Source organism: Aulonocara stuartgranti (genome assembly GCF_965226115.1).
Source record: "Aulonocara stuartgranti genome assembly, chromosome: 3".
NCBI lineage: Eukaryota > Metazoa > Chordata > Actinopteri > Cichliformes > Cichlidae > Aulonocara > Aulonocara stuartgranti.
The window spans coordinates 65292965-65307876 of record NC_138941.1 but is presented as its reverse complement, the minus strand read 5'-3'; the positions used below and the strand labels follow the sequence as shown (position 1 = coordinate 65307876).

The 14912-nt window shown below is 38.5% G+C and overlaps 1 protein-coding gene and 1 long non-coding RNA gene across 4 annotated transcripts; one reads left to right on the top strand and one right to left on the bottom strand.

The window, feature by feature from the left end:
• The first annotated feature begins 3327 nt into the window (after positions 1–3327).
• LOC309696505 lies at positions 3328–5086 on the top strand. Its single transcript, XR_014273522.1, has 2 exons — positions 3328–3455; positions 4867–5086. It is a non-coding gene; the product is annotated as an uncharacterized lncRNA (long non-coding RNA).
• A 4242-nt stretch (positions 5087–9328) lies between these two features.
• On the bottom strand, positions 9329–14572 carry LOC309693718 (heat shock 70 kDa protein 12A-like). 3 transcript variants are annotated; one of them, XM_082513191.1, is made up of 4 exons: positions 14182–14572; positions 13013–13237; positions 12766–12937; positions 9329–10611 (listed from the first exon to the last, which is right to left on the bottom strand). In XM_082513191.1, exons 1-4 carry the CDS (start codon positions 14461–14463, stop codon positions 9542–9544), a joined length of 1749 nt encoding a protein of 582 aa, XP_082369317.1. In that variant the 5' UTR covers positions 14464–14572; the 3' UTR covers positions 9329–9541. The 3 variants fall into 3 exon arrangements, with proteins under 3 accessions (XP_082369317.1, XP_082369319.1, XP_082369318.1); XM_082513193.1 differs by having other exon boundaries at positions 9330–10611; positions 13013–13234; positions 14178–14259; XM_082513192.1 differs by having other exon boundaries at positions 9331–10611; positions 13013–13250; positions 14182–14244.
• Positions 14573–14912: the final 340 nt, after the last annotated feature.

Below are 14912 nucleotides of genomic sequence, written 5' to 3'. Positions count from 1 at the left end.
TGGTCATCATCGTGCCCTTTGCTGCTAAAGTGACAGTGTCTGTAAGTGAATTTAAGGTGCTACAATAACAGTTGTTGTCCATTTATGCATTGAGAAGTCTCACAGCTTCTGGAATGAAGCTGCTTCTCAGTCTGGTGGTGTTGCATTTAATGCTCCTAAATAGTTGGGGTTTTTTTGGGGTTTTTTTTGAACAAACAGAAATGACAAGTAATAAAACAATACAATAAATAATACTATAAGTAGAGTGTAACAACCTGAGTACCAGTATGGAGTATGGGTATAGACTGTAGGTATAAATATAGGTGTAAAGAAAGACTTTAGCAGCAAAGGGCACAATGACCTGCATTGATAAAGTGATAATAAGTGTCAATAATGGTTAAGGTGCTACAATATCAGTTCTTGTCCATTTATGCATTGAGAAGTGGTGGGTTTGCATGTGATGCTCCTCAGCCTCCTGCCTGAGGGGAGTGGGATAAAGAGTGTGTGTGCTGGGTGAGTGGGGTCCTTCATGATACAGGTGGCCCTTTTTCTGCATCTGGAGGTGTATATGTATGTGACGGTTGGGAGGCTGCCTCCGACAACTCTCTGTGCAGCCTTCACCACCCTCTGTAGAGCTTTCCTCTCTGCCACGGTGCAGTTTCCGTGCCACACGTTGATGCCAGAGCACAGAACACTCTCCACCGCACAGCTGTAAAAGGAGATGAGGACTGAGCTCCTCAGTCCCACATGCCTCAGCCTCCTCAGGAAGTAGAGCCTCTGGTGAGCTTTCCTGATCAGGCTGGAAGTGTTATTTTTCCAGGTGAGGTTGCCATCCAGGTACGTACCAAGGTACTTGTAGCTGGGTACTACTTTGACTGCAGATCATCCGAAGTGCAGGGGTGTGTGTGCGTGTCTTCCCCTCCTGAAGTCCACAATCATCTCCTTCGTCTTCTTCTCATTTAAACAGAGATCGTTTTGGTTGCACCAGTCCTCCAAGAGTTCCACCTCCTTCCTGTAGCCGGTCTCATCATTGTTTGTGATGCATCCCACTACAGCTGTGTCGTCTGCAAACTTTACAATATGACAGCCTGGAGGGTTGGGTGAGCAGTCATATGTAAGCAGCGTAAACAGGAGGGGACTTGGCACACAGCCCTGAGGGGAGCCAGTGCTGAGGACTCTGGAAGATGAGGAGACATTTGTCGACTTCGGAGAACAGAAGGAACCGTAATGAAAAATTGAAATATGGACAGTTGGGCTGTGATCACTCTGATCTCATGCACTCTGAATCAGAAGCAGAAATTACTTCTAAAAAATAGAAGTAACTGTTTCTTATTTCCACATCAAATATGCATCAAAGGCCATCAAATGCTGAACATTCATAATCCAATGCTGTCACTCTCTGGATGTAGTCCTCCTGTTTGCTGAGGCTGAGCATGATGAAGTAGTTCATCCTCAAGTCAGAGTGACATCAGGGATCGTTGTGGGGTGTTGGTGACAGTTGTTTGCTTCCAGGTAATTTCTGTCTCTTTGTTCAGCAGCAGGAGATTCAGAGTTCAGAAAGCTCTCAGACATTTCAGTCTTTGCTTCAGCAGGGGGAAGATGTGAATCCTGACTGTTTTGTTTATGTATTATGTAGACCAAAAAAACAACAATGGCAGCAACAAGAAGGACCACAGAAACAGTCAGACCGACTATCAGTCCAACAGATCCATCCTCCTTCCCTCCATCCTCTGTGAGTCCTCCTGTCTGACCTGCAGGTGAGAAACAGGTGTGAGGTGTCAGCTGTCAGGTAGGTGATGAGTGAAGAACAGAACAGAATCCATTTCCTCTTCAAACTGCTGTCAGACATTATCTACTGCACTCTGATCACATCACTCAGACCAGCTGCTTTCTACAAAGTCTCATCAACAACATCTTTAGAAACAAACATCAACAAGCAGGAAGCAGCTTCACCTCTGATCACACACACACTCAACTCTACTCACTCACCTGGAGGATCAACATGAAGGTAGATGATGCTGATGGGGTCACCACTGAGATTAGCTCTCTTTCTCCGGTTTGTTTCTGGCTTGGCACGACACTCGTATATTCCAGCATCATTAATCGTCACATTCTTCAGAATCAAAGACACGTCTCCATCCTTCATCTGTCTGTCCTGCAGATCCACCCGGTTTTTAAAAGATGGATGCTGGTTGTGTGAATTAAAGTGACCGTCCCGATACAAAAGCACATATTGATCCCCCAGGTCAAGTCTGCTCCACTCTACAGTCATATGAGGATGTCCGTTGTTTGGAGCTCGGCATAGAAGAGTGATGTTCTTCTGTCCAGATTCAGCTGTGATGTTTTTCTGACCTGAAAGTGGAAACAACACAGAACAGAGAGGTTAAAGGTCTACGGTCGACTTCCAAAGTTCACTAACTGTATAATGTTTAGTAATACTGACCAAAATAATCCTGATTATGGTTTTGGCTGTTCTGTGCTCAACTTCTGTTTAAATCATGTTAGGGTGAATTGTTTTCCCTCTTTAAAATTGCAACATTTCACTCAGTGCAGTTAAATGGCCTCCCCTAGAGCTTGATAACCACTGAAACCTTTACATTCAGTTCCTGTCACCCCACTGAGCATCATTACTCAGTTGTACTTGTTTGTGTCAGGTTTAGTTGGTAGTTTGGAGAGTGCCATCTGGCCAGTGCCAAAAATTAAACAAAATCTGTATTTATTTGCCAATACAAGTATCTCATAGTGATAAAATCCCTGCTGTTGTTCTTCACTTTATCCAAGAAATGTGAAAAAAAACCCCAATACAAATATCAAGAAAAACTACACTTGTACCACCGCCAAAACATTTGGCCACAACTTTACAGGAAATATATATGCTTCAAAAAGTCCTCAACTTTAACTATCACTGATGTAAAAGTTGTATGAAGACAGGAGGAGTGATAAACGACTGATGCATCAACATGTCATTTCAAAATCTGCTTAAAACCTCAAATTTGACTCTATTACAGATCACTCTGTTCACATAAAACACACATCCAAGTTTTTTTTTGGTGGTTGTCTACCCCAACTGTGTAGGGTGAGAGGCAGGGTACACCCCGGACAGACCACAAGTCTATCTCCAACACACAGAGCCACACCCGCCTGTGGGAGGTTAATCAGGTTTGAACGGGCTCTGCCGTCGACCTGTTCAGATCGTTGCTCAAAATGACTGTAGAATAAAGATCTATAAACTCCGGCGCCGAGGCACATAGGCGTCTACGCTCCTGCGCTCACTAATCATGGGCGGGGCTTTAACTCGTGGGCGGGGCATTTTCACACTACGCTTAGCAACAAATGACTGTAGAAAAGTTTATCGGTCGGGATTGGTCGTCGCGGTGGCGGCTTATATTCTCCTGCTATATATATGACACATGACACATTACGGAAATTATCGACTTCGGTGTGGATAGAGGAACGTTAGGCTTCAGCTTGTGACGGTAAGCAGAGACTATTTATACACATGACTGAGCCTCTTACACGCACTTGTTTTATTTTATGCACTTTTTTGAGATATGATTTTTAAACTGTAGTTTCCTTTCAAACAGTTTCCACACCGAGTTTGCTCGGTTCTCTTTGTTTACCATTTTATTTAGGAATGATTTTCAACATTATTTTAGACATACTTGGCCGTTTGTGGGCTCACACCACGAACATAAACAGGATTTTGGTTTTTGTTTTCACTCCATTGTTGTCTTGAGAGAACTTTAAATTTCTATATTTTTGGACACTTTCTCACGTTTTTTGTGTTTGTGGACACAGCGTTGCGAGGCTTCTTTTGCGTTGTATTTGATAATCTCAAAAGGTTTAGTTACAGAAAGAATTTGAGAACAGGGCGTGTGTTGGTGGGAAGGGTAACAAGAAGCATTCAAACACTGGTAAACCCTGGCACGCAAACACGCACTAATGGTTTCTTTGAAAACCAGTTTGACGATGTCTCCGTTTGAAAGGCTTGCCTGAATGTCAGCTCACCTTCAGCTGTTTTATAGTCTAAGCGGAATAAAGTCCAAGAACATCTGACCTAGTTTCATCGAAACTACTTTGTAGACGACTCACTTTTGTAAGGAGTGCCTGATAAATCACTTTGAATGGAATCAAGTCCAAGAAAAGGAAGGATGATACTTTTTTAATCAGTTTTTTGTTGTCAGTTTTAGTGTGATTTTAAATCGTGCTTTCGTGGCTCACTTTAGAGACATAAGCACGAATTCAACCTTTTTTTTTTTTTTTTTGCTCCTTTCTTTCTCCCCCTTTTGTTGTGGCTAAATATATAATTTGAATAAAGCCCAAGAAAAGGACACATTTTAAGGTATTGTGTGATTTAATGTTCATTTTCTGTGATAATAATTATTAGCACAGTTATTCCATTTGTAATTTTTAAAACAGAATAGCTGTCCGTAAATTTAAATGTTGAGCTTACCCTCTGCAGAAATCTCAGCGCAGAAACCCATGAGAGACCAGAAGAGAATCATTGCGGTCATTTTTCTCGAGAGGAAACTAAATCGAGGAGCAACACAGCTCATTACTCTACTAACTACTAACTACTAATGATCATGGCGTAACACCTTACGCCATGATGATTTGGGCAGTGAGGTACTTTGTCCCCACCCACAAAATTGCAGAACGTCACAGAACGTCTTGTTGGAAAGGACACACATCAGGAAAAACACTTAAACCTCTGAAATGATTATGACCCACTTTTTTTGTTTTGTTTTTTTTTTTTCATTGTAAAGCCGAGTAACTATTTAAACAGAATGAAACCTGCACCTCAGCTGCTGAAAAATTCCAGCTTTGAATTTGAAATGTGGAAGCAAAGTTTCTGCTCTCATGTTGGCTCTGTTTTTTGTCTTGCAGAAACGCATCAGAAGTTTCTGGCACCACTTCAGCTCCTTCCACGATTCACAGAGCCAAGCAAAAGATCTAATGATGGTGATGATGGTCCTGATGAAGGCCACAAACCTAAATGTGTCACTCAAGCAGTAAAGTTTCTAAATCATTCAAATTATTACTTCAGGACTCTGTGTGTTGATTTCAATGACGGCTTATTTATTAATAAGTAATTATTAATATTATTGTTAAACAACTCCAAATTTAAGAAAGAGGTAAGTTTAGTTTTACAGAAGAGAGAGAGAGCAGTCTCTCTGTCAGGTGAATATCTACAAATATACTAACAAATTAAATCTGCATCTGACGATGACAGTCAGCAATGCAGCTCGATTTGAAAACATTAATATGAAAATAAAAGAATGAATGAATGATTGCCTGTCTGAACTTTTAATGTGACTCTTTCCTTACTTGTTTAAAATGTCTGAATGCTCAGTCATTATTGCTTTTTGTGAAACCTCAACACAGAAAAAGAATAAAAACTAAATTATGTGAAATGCATCACTTTATTGCTCTAAGTCTCTTTTTTTTGTCTTTCTTTAGTACAGTTTCATTGATTGCTTTATTTTTTGTAATGTGAGGGTGTGTATTACAAAAACAAAGTATCCAACCACTGACAAACGAACACACCATGCAGTTATTTGGAAAATAGTTCCTGGATGTGTCAGTCTCCATGGAGCACCTGAATGGGAACTCACATTCACCTGTTTGAAAGTGGAAAACATCCAAGAAAAGGGCACTTTCTAGAATATAATACATAATGTTTCAACGAGTTAATGTTGTAATTTTGATGTACTTGGTGCATTTTTTTTCTAATATTGTCACTAATAAAATATCAATATAATTTAAGATGTTTTAAATGAAGTGAAACTGCTGCCAGCCTTTGAATTTACCCAGCCATTCAGTGTGTTCTCCCTGTGTCTCTGTGGACGGTCTCTGGCAACAAAGTTTCTTCCCAAAGTCCAGAGACAGACATGTTAGTTGCTGCAGGTGCTAATGGTCTGTTGGTCCTGCATCAGACTGGTGACCTGTCCAGGGTCTGGGCTCCTGTCAGTCAACTCTCTGGGTTTATTAAATAGTGAAAGTGCAGAATAAACGTTAGAATCAAAAACATTCAGAGCTGAAGAGCCTGTTTTATTCAGAAATCTATTGTCCAGATAAAGTCATTGATCATCAAGTTCAAGAGTCTCTTCCGTCATGTTTTTAAGTCTTTCAAAGCAAAAAGCCAATAACAAAAATTAAAATAAAATCATGAGATAAAAGGGGTTTCATGAAGAATCAAATGAAGAGTGTTGTGTTACACATTCCTCTTTAACAAGGTGACACTGGAGTCTGTTTATGTGGGTCTACTCTTATTAACTAGTCCAGAAGATAGATACGGTCATCTTTGTTATCTCAGCTGATTTTCAATTGTAAATCCACACTTCTGCTAATACTTTCAAAAATAAAATAAAATAACCTTGATCTGTTGATTTTACTCTTACACTTCTGCTAATACTTTCAACTGTTGTAATTTATTGTGATAATTTAATCATCAAAAATAATCCAAAATAAGTACTGAAGAGGTTTACAGCTGACAGTCAAGAGAAACATGTGTAATTTGAGACTTAAACAGGAACCTTTTTACTTCCATAAAGGACATAGTTTTATTTCACTCATACCAACAAAACCAAAAACAAAAAAACAGTGAGCGGCACACAATGTCTCTAATGTCTGTCATCTGTCTCTCATCTGTAGGGTGGAACTCGCTCTGAGAAAGCACTCAGCCATAGTGACTGTGCGTGTTTTTGTTTTATCTGTCATCATCCCCAATCACAGCTCATGAGAAAAGTCTTGTTGTATAACTGTGTTTATGTACATTAGCATAATTTAGAAATACACTATTTGCCTGTTAAACATTATTTTAAGCAACTCTGAAGATAGGAAATAGTCCAATGAGGAGAGACTATGAATTAGTAAAGTTCAAAATTTGAGTAAGAAGGTATCTAATTTGGTGTAGAAGACGAAGCACCCCCTCCAAAGAAAACAAAAACAAACAAAAAAAATGTCAGGAGTTGAAGTTGTTTCTCATCACTGCTAATTGCTAATGTGAGACCTATGTTGGACTGTGTTTGTGAGAAATCAGCCAACAGAGATTCACTGTTCTGCCTAATACGTTGCAAAGTAGTCGTTATGCAGAGCTATCACATGTACACCTCTGTCCACTCAAGTGTCATTCATTCCTATTGGCTCACCACAACGAGGTGCAAAAGACACCACGGACCACAGAGTCTCATCAACAACATCTTTAGAAACAAACATCAACAACCAGGAAGCAGTTTCACCGTTTGTGGCGTTTACGGTCCATAGAAGTATTGCTGCCGTGCCGTGCCATGCAGTGATGCAGCTGATCAGGGTGCTTGCACGGTGCAGCTGTAGAACCTGCTGAGGATCTTGGCCATCATACCAGATTTCCTCAGCCTCCTCAGAAAATACAGCCCCTGTTGAGCCTTCTTGACCAGCTGTGTGGTGTTCAGTTTCCACCTGAGGTCCTCAGAGATGTAGACGACCAGGTATCTAAAGCTGCTCACCCTCTCCACTTCAAGGCCCCGGATAAACAGCAGCTGGTGAGTCCTCCGGTTCTTTGTCGTATCCACTCTCATCTCCTTTGTCTTGTTAGTATTGAGGGTGAGGTTGTTGTCCTCAAGAGGTTTCATGAATCTGGGATGCCTCTGTTTGTTGTTTTGTGATTGTGTGCTACTAGGATAAGACACTGATGGAATTAAATGCTTCACCATTTGTTTCCGCTTTGCTTTACACTGTTTTGCAGTGCTGCTCTGCCCTCTGTTGGACATTGACTAACAATACAGCTGTTAGAAATAAGCTAAGAAACTTATTCAGTAATACATTTTATTCTAATCAATCAATGTTTATAAGTTTTTAAACTGATATAACTTAAGTTTTTATTGTAATGAAATATACTAAAGTGCCAGAGTTCCTGTTTATGAGTTTTATATCGAAATCAATTAAAAACAAACAAAAACGACAGTTTGGACTTTTTTTTGAGTCTTTGAAAATTTATTTATGTACATTTTTACACACCAAATTGGCATAACATTATGACCATCTGCCTACCACCGTGTTGGTCCCCATTTTGCTGGCCAAACAGTCCTGTCCTGCTAAGGCGTGGACTCCTCTAGACCAGCGGTCCCCAACCTTTTTTGCGCCACGGACCAGTTTATGCCCGACAATATTTTAAGGCGCCTTTAAGGCGTTGCGGATAAATACAACAAAATAAAACTAGTATCGGTACCGAAAAAAGAAGATTTATTCATAGCACACGTGAAAAAACATCAACATTTTTTTCCCCAGATTGGATAAATGTAACTTTTTATGTCCCAATTATCATTCAAATTAAAGTAATAGAAGTAATACTTCAAAATAACTTCTCAATAACATTATTTCAATTTTGTTCTATGTAATTTTGGTTAAATTAAGAATTATTGACTCACTGGGTAGATTGTAAACCATATATACAGGAACCATACGCTAATACAAATATTAAAAATTATACATTTTGAAGGATTTAAAATAAGCAAATTCTTTGGACTTTAAGGTACAGTTTAGCATTTTTATGAAGAAAAGAAAAAGAGAAATCAAAATTCCAGGTGTGTCAAGGTGGATTGAATTATACACAAGTTTTATTTATACAGTTTGATGTCTTGGGGAAGTCTGTGTCTGCTTTAAATGGCTGTAAGAATGATCTGTACATTTTTAATGGTAATAATTTAATGGTAATAAAGCAAAAATGCTTCCAGACTTTACGACCTTTATCACTCACTGGTGAATACAAAGAACTATACACAAGTGTGTAAGGACACCAGCACCAAACTCGTGTTTTCTTAGTTTTACTTCCCTGTATTTGATTCTCTAAATTTTGGGAGCAATATCAATTTAGTTATCTGGTATCAACTAACTCTGGTCGAGTTAATGTTTTAACTGTGAGACCTGCATGATTTTAGTTTCATCCTCTCAGGCTAACATAAATAAATATCCAAAACACAACATTATGTTGGAGATGTGTTCTGCCTAAATTATCTTCATTGTATTAATAATACATTAATAAACTTAAATTATCTGAACTCCTGTAAACTTTGGCATAAAACATCATTGTATGAGTAGAATGGAAATGGAAAGAAAAGCGTCTGGACTTCTCTAAGTTTCAAGAAGCTCCTTCAGATCTAGAGTCAAATGGTGGAGAGTCCCAGATTTAAACCCTATGGGAGTGTCCCCCTCAAGAGGGACATGGACCCCCTATTGTTTATTACCAAAGGCCATAACCACCCTTAACTCACACATGCACTGATAAAGACAATTTCATGCAGTGGAATTCAGAACTGTGCATCCCCCCCCACACACACACACACACACACTTACACTTGTTGGCTGTAAGAATGATCTGTACATTTTTAATGGTAATAATACAAAAATGCTTTAATAAACTTCAGTGTAACTGCACACAGGTTCTCATTAGATCTCATAAGAAGATGTTTTCACTGCTTGTGTGATACAGAAAATAAACTGTTAGAGTACCTATTATAGCTTAAGTACAGCAGTGACTCTGACATCAATATATTTATTTGTTTGTCTATAATGTTTCATGAATTCACTTCTGCCACACGTTGTTTCTGATTGATCTCATTGATTTACCCATGAAGTCGAGCTCAGTTTTAACGGTTGAACCTGAATCTACATCTATGGCTGTGACCGTCATTTCTGTGGCACCAAACTTGATTTGTAGTTTGATTTCACGATTCATGCCGCGTGCTGTGACAGGTGACTCAAGAATAATAGAACCAATTTTCTCTACTCCCCACTCATCCACATACATTAGTCCTCGGATATTTCTCTCTGTGCGATAAAATGCAAAGATAACTGCTGTCTGATCTCTTTCTACTGGAGTGAAGCTGTGCTCACTGGTTTTATCCCAGCCCACTTCCTCATTTTCCCTCACCTGTACACAGAAAATACCATCACACCACTCACCCTCTTTGTTTGTGTATCTCTTGTCTGGCCTATGCTTGGATGCATCAAACCTAAGAGACACAGAAACCCCGTAAGTAAAGGCACTTATTCGAGATGCCACCAATGCTAGGTTTCTTCCAAACATCACAGCTCCTTTCATGATTGCTTCTTGAGGATGAGAAGGACACAGAACTTTACACTGATCACCAAAGTGATTGGTAACATGCTGACGCAGAATCAGGCTTCTAGCGTAGCCCCCCAATAACAGAATGTACTTAATGGTGAAACCTTTCTTCAGGATTTCTCTGAGACTCTTGGTGATGCCATTCAGACTCTCAGCAAAGAAAGATCGTACTTTCTCTTTTGAGATTTTGATGGCTCCTTGATTCCAGGAAACACCTCTCAGCGATTCAAAAAACTTTTGTATTTTCTGCTTTTCTTTTGCCATTTCACCCAGGTTATATGGGCAGCTGATGTCCACATCATCATCATTCTCTTTTAAAACTGAGATATCATACATCATCTTCTGCAGCTCTCCTGGATGCTCTTTTTCATATGTGTCCCACAAACTATCACTGAAGATTTCTCTGAGGAACTCTTTGAATTTGTTATCCACAGTTTGCCCCCCAAAATCATTTCCTGAGGCCTTGTGCAGCTCTTTCAGGGCTCCTCTCTCCAGGACTTCATGAACAGTGATGTCAATGGTTCCACCTGCAACACACAAGAAGTAATTAAAAATAAAAGTGACAAGTGATAGCATCTTTACAAATCATCGCATCAGGTTATTCTGAATATTGCTAGTCCCTTAACATATATCTGTAATTTATCATTTCAGTCCGGTTGTTTTCCAAAAAAAATGAAAATTGCGAAAGTAATACCACTATATAAAAGTAATGACAAACACAGTTTTACCAATTATAGGCCTATTTCTCTACTGCCTCAATTCTCAAAAATTCTAGAAAAACTTTTTAATTCAAGATTAGAAAAATTCCTTGAAAAACATCAAATAATAAATGTTGGTCAGTATGGTTTCAGAACGCAAAGAACCACTTCAATGGCGATAATTGAGGCAGTAGAAGAAATTACTGATACACTGGATAAAAATAAATATGCAGTTGGTATTTTTGTTGATCTCAAAAAGGCCTTCGACACAATCAATCACTCAATTTTATTGGATAAATTGGAAAGATATGGTATTCGAGGGAAAGCTGGCAACTGGTTAAAAAGTTACCTAACAGGTCGGGAACAATATGTTAGCATAGGGCATTACCATTCAGAGAAACTTGGTATTACATGTGGTGTTCCCCAAGGGTCAGTGTTGGGACCAAAACTTTTCAATGTATACATAAATGATATTTTTGATGTTTCTCAAGTACTTAAACTCATACTGTTCGCAGATGACACCAACATATTTTTCAGTAGCGATGATTATACTGATCTTGTAATGACCGTAAACATGGAGCTAAAATTAATAAAAAAATGGATGGACATAAATAAATTATCATTAAATATAAATAAAACTAAAGCAATGTTTTTTGGTAATTTAAAATATAATATAGAATTACCAATTATCATTGAAGGTGTACCAATTGATAATGTGAGTGAAAACAAATTTTTGGGAGTTATAATTGATAATAAAATTTCATGGAAACCCCACGTCAGACACATAAAAACCAAAATTTCTAGAAGCCTCGCAGTTTTGAACAAAGTGAAACAATTCCTTGATAAAGATGCACTTCGTACTCTGTACTGTACCCTGGTTCTTCCATATCTTACATATTGTGTGGAAGTGTGGGGAAATACATATAAAAATACAACTAATCCATTAGTCACAGTACAGAAACGAGCACTGCGTATTATTCACAAGGCTGGTTATCTAGATCATACTCACAAATTCTTTCTTCAGGCAAAGTTACTTAAATTCCAGGATCTGGTTAATTACAATACATCCATAATTTTGTATAAAGCTTTTACTAAACTTTTACCGGCAAATTTACAAACTAGATTTGAAATTCGAGAAAAGGTTTATAATGTGAGAGGCTTTGGAGAATTCAAATTACCCAGAACTCGAACAACCTGTAAAGGTTTTTGTGTGTCTGTATGTGGTGTGAAAATCTGGAACAGTCTGAGTTTACAATTGAAACAATGCAAAAATATTCATAGATTTAAATTTCTCTACAAACAGTTGGTCTGGTCACAGTATACTCAATGATGGGTTTTAGTGTGCTCTGTAATGTCTGTCCTCTTACCATTGCTGGTATGGATTCCAAAATAAAAAATAAAAATAAAAAAGTGTGCATATATGTACTTGTGTGTGTAGATATGTATGTATATGTATGTGTGTTTGTTACTTGTAGTTATTACTGCCTGTTACTTGTGGTAATGCAATTTATAATTTATATATTCTGTATTCAGTTATGAAGGCTCTAATTGTTGTTTGCGAGCTGCCGTTTAGATGCTTGTATGTGCCCGGGGCTGTTGATGGATCTGTATGCAATGATGGGCGTAGCTGCGGGAAGTTTATTGTTTTTTTGTTGATGAGTGAGTATAGGGGTGGGATTTAATACGTTTTCTTCGTCCCACTCCTTTTTCAGGCAATTTTTGTTTTTTGTTTTGTGTATTTTATGTTCAATATAGGTATTTGTTGTGCCTGAAAATGAACAAATAAATGAATGAATGAATTCTCTCCTCTTCTGGAAAGGGATGTCAAACTGGATTATAGCTGGCAGACAGCTGGTGTCGTAAACCACCACCTCTGTTCAACAATGGTCGCTCACAGTGGATATAAATGGCTTCTTTCACTCCTCTTTCAAACCATAAAAACATAAAAAGTAAGAAAAATTACACTATGAAAACATAGAGTACCTCCACAGTCCACTACAATGTATTGTGTTCCTGAAGCCTGTTCGAATGTGACTTCAGTGTTATTTTCTGTTTCAAAACCATCAGCTGGCAGCTTCTTACACCAGACTGAGGCCACCTCTGCTTCCAGTGCAATGACCAGTCTGTCTTCCTTTCCTGCAGTAACAATTCCTGCCTATAAATCAAAGGTAAATAAATTATTTTTCACTTTAAAACAGCTGTACAGTACATCTGTTTATTGTCGTTTTACCTGTGTCGCAGCTTCTCTCATGAACTGTTTTGCTGAAGGATCCCAGATGGCAGGTACAGTCACCACCCAGGTGAAGTCAGAGGCTATGAACTGCTTCCCACCAGCATTTTCTGAGATGAACTTCAGAGCGTCCTCCTTCAGGTGTCTCAGAGCTTCTGTGAACACCTTCAGTGCCTTCATTGACCGTCCATTTGCAGCTTCAATTGTCACATCACTGTTAAGCTTCTATGATGGCAGACTGGATATTAGTTAATAGGTTTGTAATGAAGTGGGTTTTGATAATCAATTCATCGATTAAAATCAATTCTTACTTGGATAACGTGATATCGATTCATTAAAATCCCGAATCGATTTTTTATATAAATGCATTTTGCCCAAAACGTCAGAATCTCAGGTTAAACTTCACAAAAACATTTCGACAACCACACAAAGAGCGGATCTGTCGACGCATTAGAGTCAGTGACCGACGGCACGTACACCGTATGCCGTCAGGACTGAAAGCCGACAGCTCACAGATCCTGATGCGCTCTGTATTTACGTCTTTTTTGTGTCTTTCTGAGCTGCAGGTTTTGTCTGTCCCAACAAAATTGATTGAATCAGCAGCAAAAGAAGATCCAAACTACGCTTTGCATTTCACTTTACATAACCATCGTCATGAATTCGTTCTTACTTTTGCTATTTTGCTTCCACCACGATAAAATCTGACTTCATGCAGAGCTCTCTCTCTCTCTCTGTGCACTTAAACAGTTTCCCATCTTAAAATCTGTTTTCTGCATTATTCTGCTTATTGCCCACCAGTCTACCGTTGTTTACAGCGCTGTTATTTTACTTACTTCCGACAAGAAAGACTCATTTCTGCTGTTCAATACTGAACAAATTTAAACTTTTTAAAATTATTTAAAATTGCAAAATGCTTAGCTGTGTCTCTAATAAAACCTCTGTAACTTTGCTCTGCTTTACTTCAGCAGCATCCGTTAATGTTTATATGTAGATCATTCATGGTTTTTTTCCGTTTTTTTTTCTCTGTTGCAGAATTGTTTTAAGGTTATCTGCTATATATATATGTATGTGTGTATATATATCTGTAACACATATATCTGTGTGTGTGTGTGTGTATAGAGAGAGAGAGAGGTATTAGAATATTGATCTCATCAGATTTTTACACTTACTTTGCCATAGAGGGACATCTTGAAGCATTCAAAGAAGAATTTCTTTCTGGCTTCATCACCTCGTGTTCTAAAATAAGCTGACTGAGCTTCATAACCAAAGCTGAGAAATTTTCCATGCTCATCAAAAAGGATGCAGGTCGGAGTCTTTGGGGTCCTCAGTGAAGTCTTTTTACCCCAGTATTTTAAACGAGGTTCAATTTCTGCTTCTCTTTTTGTCAGACTGAAAGCATATCCACTGTACGCAGTACCAAAGTCTATCGCTATGATGTATGAGTTATCCATTGTGGAAACAGTGCTGAAGAGCAGCAGTTACAGAGTATTTATGAACAAACCAGGGGGCGGACCTCACTGAACTCCACCCCCTGGTCTGTGGAGTTCAGTGTAACAGTCGTACTTGTGTCAGACTGGAAAAAGACTTTCACTAAACAAGACAGGAGACACCACGATGAGTAAAGAAAAGAACAGCAGGTAAATACATTATATCAACCTTTGTCATCCGTATAAACTGGCAGATTTAAAGGTTACACTAATTAAAACTATTTAAACGTGAAAATGCCTAAATGCAATTTGAAGTTTTGTTTAACAGTTTTCCTTAGTTTGAAATGATATGACAGAGTATGAAGTGCGCAGATAAGGTATTTTTCCTCTCTGGATATCTGCCTAAATATCTGTGACATCAGCGTTTCCTCTTTACCTTCAAATTAGACATTGTAATCAAGCAGCAGCTCCAC